This window comes from Etheostoma spectabile, chromosome 7 (genome assembly GCF_008692095.1).
Source record: "Etheostoma spectabile isolate EspeVRDwgs_2016 chromosome 7, UIUC_Espe_1.0, whole genome shotgun sequence".
NCBI classification, from domain to species: Eukaryota; Metazoa; Chordata; class Actinopteri; order Perciformes; family Percidae; genus Etheostoma; species Etheostoma spectabile.
The window spans coordinates 303901-312104 of record NC_045739.1 but is presented as its reverse complement, the minus strand read 5'-3'; the positions used below and the strand labels follow the sequence as shown (position 1 = coordinate 312104).

The following is an 8204-nucleotide window of genomic DNA, read 5'->3' as shown; positions in this document are numbered from 1 at the left end:
GGGGTCACATGTCACATTTTCCCCAAGAAAATGTGACATTTTACAGTTTAAAAATATTGCATTTTTCCCTTACATTTTATGTCTCTTTGTGTGATTTTTGTCTCTTTCTGGGTTTCTGCGGCTCTTTGTAGTTGTGTTGTGTTCCTTTTTCGTCTTTTGTGCTTCCTTTGGTGTTGTTTCGGGTCTCTGTGGTCATTTGGCGTCTCTTTTTAGTCCATTTGTGTCCCTTTGTGGTAGTTTTGCTTATTTTCTTCACATCACCCGCACTGACTTTGGCAAAAAGGCTTTTCATTTTGCAGCCCCATCTGCATGGAATCAGCTTCAGAATGAACTCCATTTGAAGGAGTTGGTCTCATTTTATTCTTTTAAAGGCTTGTTAAAGGACCTGGCAGAAGGGCAGTCTGGATGTCACTGTTTTTAAATTGATTTAGGACCCTGGTATTTTATGATGACATTGTTGTTTGAATATGAGTGAAAGTGTGTTTATGTATTTACATGTAAGTGTCTCTGTCTGAAACGTGCTGCTGCCACTTGCCAGGACACTCTTGTAAAAGAGATTTTTAATCTCAAGGAGTTTTTTATCCTGGTTAAATAAAGGTTTGAATGAATGAATGAATCACTTTGGACCGTTATCGCCATATCTGTGTCTACTTTGGAAAAGCCAGAGCAGATAATACATACATAACAATAAAAAAGCTTAGAGGCAGAACTTGCTAAAGAAGTCCCCTGGCGGACAGATTGCAATTATGAGATCTGAGAAAAGTTATTTAGTAAGATTGATTTGGCGGATCGGGTGTTGCACCTAAACCTTCTAATGGCAGGGGACGACCCTGATTGTGGAGGACATGTCTTTTGATGAGTCCCAGCGGACAGCTTTGGGTGGACGTGTCCCAGTCAGACAGAAAGCACCTTTTGGTTTCCTTCTGTTTTCTACGTGGTGTGTCCGTCCGAGCATGTGGAACGGCTGGCTATCAAATGTCAACGTCCATCTCCTTTTTGTCCTCGTCAATCCATGTGTTTTGAGGTTCTGTTCTTTAAGCTGGTTTGAATTACACGCTGTTCTAACAAGAAAAAGGAAAAAAAGACCCCACTTGAAAGAGAAGTGAGATTTGTTGGTGGGTGTCTCAGTGAGCTCAGGTGACGGAACTAGGGATCTACACCCTCGTCTTGTCTTCCCGCCAACCTGGAAATTTTAGTTTTTCTGCGTTAAAATTTAAAATAAAAAACCTTTTATCAAGGTTTTGGTCTTTTTCAACCCTTTTGTGGCTTTCCCCCAATGTTTTATCTTTTTTTCAACATTTGTTGACTTTTTCTAAGCCTTTTCGTGGGTTTTCACCCCAAATATTTTCACATTTTAGTCACTTTCATTGACATTTGTCTTTTTTTGACATTTTTCTCTTATTATATTGTCACTTTTTTAAAGTTCTTTTTTACGAATAGTTTTTTTCTCCAAATGCTATGAAATTGACAAAAGACTCGCAAATTCAATGAAAGTAGTGAAGTGATTCTTTATTAACTTGATTAACTTGAGTTATTTAACTTGATTGAACGTGAGCAGCGTTGTAGGGAACCATCCATGTTACATTTGTGGACAGTTTGTTTGAAAGAAACCTAAATCTCTGGTCTAGAAAGGGGTCAGATATGAACTGAAGACACCAGGAGGGTTATTGGAACCGATATGCATTTACTGTACAGTAAAAAATGAAAATCTTTGTTACAATCAACGTTACAAGTCCAACGCAGAAGTTTGTGGCGCAGCCAAAGTAGCACACTTTTAAAAAATAAATTAACTTGATTGGTTATTGGTGAAATAAAACACTGATACATCTAATCAGCAAACTGATGATGGCCCAGGGCCTATAATAATAATAATAATAATAATAATAATAGACTGAACCAAACCAAGCTTCGATTAAACAGCTTCAGACACATTTAGTGTGAAAACGCCCGCAGAAATCACAGGCAGACACAATTTTCTTCTAACATTTATTTTGGGAATTTGTACCCAAAGTTACACCTGTAACAATTAAATCCTAGTTAATTTTTTTCTTTTTGTTTGTTTAACTGCAATAATTGCTAACATTAGCTAAAGGTAATGCTTTTTTAAATTATGTTTATATATGAGAAATTGTAAATAGTTAAATGATTATTGGTGGGACAATATATTTATTTTTCTTAAATTGTTTTTGGGGCATTTTCCACCGTTATTTTTGACAGGACAGCTTGCACACTTATACCTGATACAAGTTTTTTTCCTCCTTCCTGTTGCCATTTGGTACACACTTCCTCTTCCAGTGTCTTTCTTCATTGTCTGTTGCTTGCTTCCTCTTTTTTTAAGTTGGCCATCATCATCATCATCATCTATTCCTCTCTCTCGCACAAGCAACTTCTGTCTCCGATGGATTCTTTTTGTCCATATAAACTGTAGTGATAACTGTAGTGATAACTGTAGTGATAACTGTAGTGATAACTGTAGTGATAACTGTAGTGATAACTGTAGTGATAACTTGTAGGGATAACTGTAGTGATAACTGTAGTGATAACTGTAGGGATAACTGTAGTGATAACTGTAGTGATAACTGTAGTGATAACTGTGTAGTGATAACTGTAGTGATATGTGTTTTTGGCTGCCAGTCTGTGAGGAGAGTGTTTTCACCACCATCTTGTGCTATAAATGTGCTGCTTTTACTGGTCACTCTTTTTCTTTTACCTTTATTCAGACTGAGATTCAGAGTATAAAGCATAAAGAGACTTAAAACCATGGGGGATTTTAAATAAAATGTATAAAAATATAAACTTAAGATATGAAACTTAAACTCCTTTGAACAAAAACACAATAACAAAAAAGAAAATCTGTGTTGCCAACAGGGACAGGGTAGAGCGTCCTCTGGTGGACAGACTGTGCAAACACTCATAACATGGTTGACCGTCATCATTAAAAAAAACCGGGCATTATATCAGAATCATTTATAATGACACATAAATGACTTTGATATAATGGCAAATGGCCCGTTGATATATCGGCCTTGCTCTACTCTTGATTAAATCATCGTGTGAGGACATGCTCGGAGTGTTTGCATGACAGAAGTTGATGGAAACCCAAACTGATTCACTTTGTCTTTAACTGAACTTTTGGAAATTGAAACTCAGCAGATGATTATCTGATTTGTTGATGTGTGCCTTTCTCCCAGTTCTGTGTGATAGACGGAGGAGCCACCATTAATGGTGACAGGTGAATGATTGGTACACACGCACACTCACTATGGCCTCTTTTTCTCTCCTTGTGTGTGTGTGTATGTATGTGTGTGTGTGTGTGCGCTACTCTCTATGTACACATGTGTTTTTGTGGATGAATGTACCTGGATGTTGGTACATTTTGTGGGTGATACTGTGTGTGTTTGTGTGTGTGTGTGTGTGTGGTTGTGCCCACGGGTGTTTTATATGCGTTTAAATTGTGTTTTTGGTTCCCAAATGCATGTTCTTGTGGGATTTCACACACTCATGTTTGACTGTGCATATTTTTGGGATGCATTTGTATTGTGCTCGTTGTGCTACGGTGTGGCGCGTGTGTGAGTGTGTATGTATGTTGTATGTATGTATGTATGTATGTAGTGTTTTGTGTTTGTGTGTGTGTGTGTGTGTGTGTGTGTGGTGTGTGTGTGTGTGTGTTTGTTGTGTGTTGTGTTGTGTGTGTTTTATACAGGATCGTCCGATGCATAATGTTATGACATGCATGTGTCCGGCCCGCTAACATCGCTGACGACTCACACACTAACCAACTGCCCGTCCTCGCGACATGGCGGACGTACTGGTAAACCAACTGCACCTCTTCCTCTCTCTGTCTCCCACATCCCCCTTTTCTTGCTTTTCCTCTCTTTGTTCACCGTCTTTATGTCTTTATTTTTTTGTAACTAAAAACACCTGCTAGCAAAGGACCAGGCTAACGGGATTGACAGAAAGATGTGGCTGCGTCCTCCTGTCCTATCTAATCTATCTAGCTGGTAGGGGTTTTATAAATTGAATACCTACCTATACTGAGTCTGATCACATATTTGAAGATGTTGATTGAATTTATATCTGACACTGACAGAGCTGTAGCTATTAGCTACTTAATATGACACTAACTATTATCCCGATAATAGGCTAGTTCAACTTTGGCCATCACGCTGCTTTGAGCCGGCCTACGTCCCGAGGTGTCAAAATAAGCATAACAAAGTGTCAAAAGCATAAAAAAGTGTTTGTCAAAGGGGTAAAAAAAAAAAAAAGCTTTAAAATAATGAACAGATTTCATTTCAGAAGTTTACTAACTGAGCAGTATTTAATGAGAGAATTTGAAACATTAAATCAACATGAAAAACTGTATTTGAAAAAATCTGACTGCAGTAGATTTGACAGAAAGGCATGAAAGTTGTTTTAATCCATGTTTATTTCCTGTTTTACGATGAGATCCATACTAGTCGATTGGTGCAACCTTTATGCAGATTCCCTGTGTTCACTCAGAAGGAATCACTGCACATGGCAAGGCACTGGTAATGACATTTTGAACATGTTTAGAGGCTATAAACATGTTTAAAACGTGCCCTGTTTCCCCCTGTTGGGTGGTAACTCTAGCAGGAAGATAACACGGTGTAGGCTGCACCGATTGGTTAGTTTTACTCTCTGACAGCACTACACATTTAAAAAAAAAAGGCCGAGCTATATGTTGAAATTGCCCGGTACTCTCCTTTAAGACCAACACAGTTGTTGATTTCCCATCCTCTAGTATTAGCGTGCGTCTGACAGGGTGGGGGGGCGTGGCGCTCTCCACCACGATGCCGGTCAACCATCCCAACCCTAGTATCACCCTGTAAACCTCTCCTCTACCTCCTCACCCCTCCTCTTGATCCTTCTCCTAAATCAAACTGTCTGCTGGACCACGTTAACCTGCTGGATCTAGATTTTCATCTACTCGTCATTTCTCTCTCACGTTTGCCCTCTTACTTTTTCTCTCGCTCTTATTATCACTCTCTCCCTTACCCTTCTTATCTCTCACTCTCTCCCTTACCCTTCTTATCTCTCACTCTCTCCCTTACCTTAATCCTCTCACTCTCTCCCTTACCCTTCTTATCTCTCACTCTCTCACTTACTTACTCCTCTCAATCGCTCTCCCTTACCCTCTATCTCCCTCTCTCCCTTACTTAATCTCTCACTCTCTCCCTTACCTCTTAATCCTCTCACTCTTCCCTTACCTTCTTATCCTTCACTCTCTCCTACCTCTCTTATCTCTCACTCTCTCCCTTACCCTTCTTATCTCTCACTCTCTCTCCCTATTTGTTTTCTTATCTTGCTCTCCCCCATTCCATCCATTCCCTCTCTCTCACTATCTCTGCCCCTCAGCCACACCCTCTTCATGTCCCCCTCTCTCCTTCTCTAGGTCTTTCTTCCACTCCGCCAAATTCCTTCACTCTCTCAACTCACTCTCGCCCTTCCCCTATATTAAACTCACCTCTCTCTCCCTCTCTCTCTCTCTCTCCCTCCCTCATTCCTATTATGCTTTGAGTGTTTCTTTATACAAGGATACTGTTAAAGGAACTCCATCCACGATGGTTATGAAGTACACCTTGTCCTTCTGTGACATGAGTAGTTTGAGTAGTAAGTTGACACAACAAAGTTTTGACACACACTACGGCTTACGGCAGAGTCACAATGTGGGGGGTGATCATTTTTGTATCATTCTCTTTTTCATTGAAGAATATAAAAATGTAAAATGATTATAGTGGGATTTTTGCGAGGATCTGTACCAAAATGTTTGCTTGTCTGTAGGATAGGATTTGTAGGATTGTAATTCATTCAGAATTGTTGCCTTGAACAAATATTGTACCCCCCCTCCAATTTGAATATTGAACTAGTCCATATTAAATGGTGATTATTGTGCAGCCTACATTACACCCACACAGCTTCCAGTGGAGGTGGAAAACGCTGCCCCTCCATGCAGGATCAGACTTCCAGTTCATCACAAAGGTGTTGACAATGGGGATGAAGTATGGGGGGGGGTCTGTGCAGGTCAGTCAAATCCCTCCACTCCAAACCGGGAAGACCATTTATATACATGCATTTATACTAGGAACCTGGCTTTATGTGCAAGGGCATTTAACCCTTGTGTTGTCTTCCCGTCAAAATTGAAAATCATCACTTTTGTTGACGCTTTTTGTTGATGTTTTTAACTTTTTTTACGTTTTTGTCCCTTTTTTCAACACTTGACGTTTTTTTAAAAATGTTTGTTACTTTGTTTTATGTTTAACATTACGTAACACTAATTTATTAACTTTAGTTTTAAAGTTATTTTTGAACTTTGTGGTCAATGAATACCTAATGTATGAGTTAGAAAAGCAGAAATTAGGAATTATTTCGTTGGGGCCCAAACCTTGAAAACCAGGCCTGACTGTATCCAACAGTATGTGGTGCCTACTTATGGCTGTGTAATGTGCACCTTCATTCAATCAGAGGAAAGCAAGAAAACAGCAACGCTTCTCTTCTTCTGTTACTGCTCTTCCCATCAAAGAATAAGGAGAGAGACAGGCCAGAGCTGTGAAGACACGTTCTTGTATCTCATCCGTGGACGCCTGGGGCATTTATGCAGCTCAAGCGACACATAGTCCGATTTGTTAAGTTTGGTGTTGTTGTGAAAAAGACAGATGTTGACAAGTCCAGACTGGACTCAAGGGCTGTCCAAGTTTAGAGGAAGACAGAATGTTAATGGTGGGTTTAGCAGCTTTTTGTATTAAACCACCGGGGCATTAATAGGCCCACGCAGTCATGTAGGGTGCATGCATGCATGCGTGTGTGTGTGTGTGTGTGTGTGGACATCAGGTCTGATTCATCAAGTTTTAGAGAGAAACCAAGAAGCCTCATGTGTCACAATACCTCTGACTCTGTTTCCTGTCTCTCTCTCTCTCTCTCGCTCTCTCTACCCATCTTTTCCTGTTGCATTGAACTGCCTGTCGTCTCTCTCTTCCTCCTTTTACTGGAGTGAAGGCGTGTTGATTGATGGAAACGTCGTGGCCATTAGCCAGCGAGCGGGAGAAACAGAAGGAGCCGTTTGTTTTTTCATTCAGTCGTCCGCCGGGGATCCACCATTGAATCGTCTCGTCTCTGGTGAGCGCTGCTGCTGCTGCTGACTGCTTTCTGTGTGCTGCCAGTTTACCGTGCCACTTATTAAACAGGGTTGGCTTGTTTTGTACGCTCTTAAAAGTTGTGCTTTTATAGCTCAACAGATGAAGCAAGGCAGTAACAGGTTTAGTGGTTTGATTCCCTCTCTCGCTGCCCGTGCAGTGGATAAAAGGGGGAGTTTCACTTCAATGCTCAAATCTAGGTGATGTACCTGCACCCGTTCTCTGTTGTGTCTCTGAGGACAGGCTTTCAACACCCTGCTAGATGGACGTGAAAATGCATCGTCATCAAACTGTAAACAAGACTGCTTGTCTCAGTTCCTGTAAAGTGGACATGCCGGGGACATGCAGTTTAGCATGTGTTGCCTGATGAACAAGAAATAACCTGCATATTTTACACGTTAGATTTCACAATTTGCAGGCAGGCATCGGCTTACTTTTCTTTCTTTTTTTAAAGGTCCCATGAAAATTGCTCTTTGGATGTTTTTATATAGACCTTAGTGGTCCCTAATACTGTATCTGAAGTCTTTTATATAGACATTCGTGGTTCCCTAATACTGTATCTGAAGTCTCTTTATATAGACCTTAGTGGTCCCTAATACTGTATTGAAGTCTCTTTATATAGACCTTGTGGTCCCCATACTGTATCTGAAGTCTCTTTATATAGACCTTAGTGGTCCCTAATACTGTATCTGAAGTCCTCTTTATATAGACCTTAGTGGTCCCTAATACGTATCGAAGTCTCTTTTATAAGACCTTAGTGGTCCCCTAATACTGTATCTGAAGTCTCTTTATATAGACCTTATAGTGGCCCCTAAACTGTACTCTGAAGTTCTTTATATAGACCTTAGTGGTCCCTAATACTGGATCTGAAGTCTCTTTTATATAGACCTCAGTGGTCCGCCTTGACCAACTGCCACTTTGCTCGTTTGAAAGCCATGAAGTCTCTCTCTCATGGGGGGGCCAAAGTTCTCTTGGAGGGCAAAGCAGAGAAAGGGGAGGTGGGCCGATCTGAGCTTTCATTTTCTCAAAGGCAGAGCAGGATACCCAGGGCTT

The 8204-nt window shown here is 40.5% G+C and overlaps 1 protein-coding gene across 6 annotated transcripts in view; it reads left to right on the top strand.

Moving 5' to 3' along the window:
• Positions 1-8204, top strand: part of rgs19 (regulator of G protein signaling 19) — a 38385-nt gene that overhangs the window by 5895 nt on the left and 24286 nt on the right. For 2 of the 6 annotated variants that reach the window (XM_032521359.1, XM_032521360.1), the window contains exon 2: positions 3708-3811. The exons of 2 other annotated variants lie outside the window; for them this stretch is intronic. In XM_032521359.1, coding sequence (XP_032377250.1) covers positions 3797-3811 — 15 coding nt within the window. In that variant the 5' untranslated portion in view covers positions 3708-3796. Of the gene's footprint in view, positions 1-3707; positions 3812-6908; positions 7135-8204 lie in introns of those variants that run through there. 2 more of the 6 variants (XM_032521361.1, XM_032521362.1) reach the window with 2 other exon arrangements.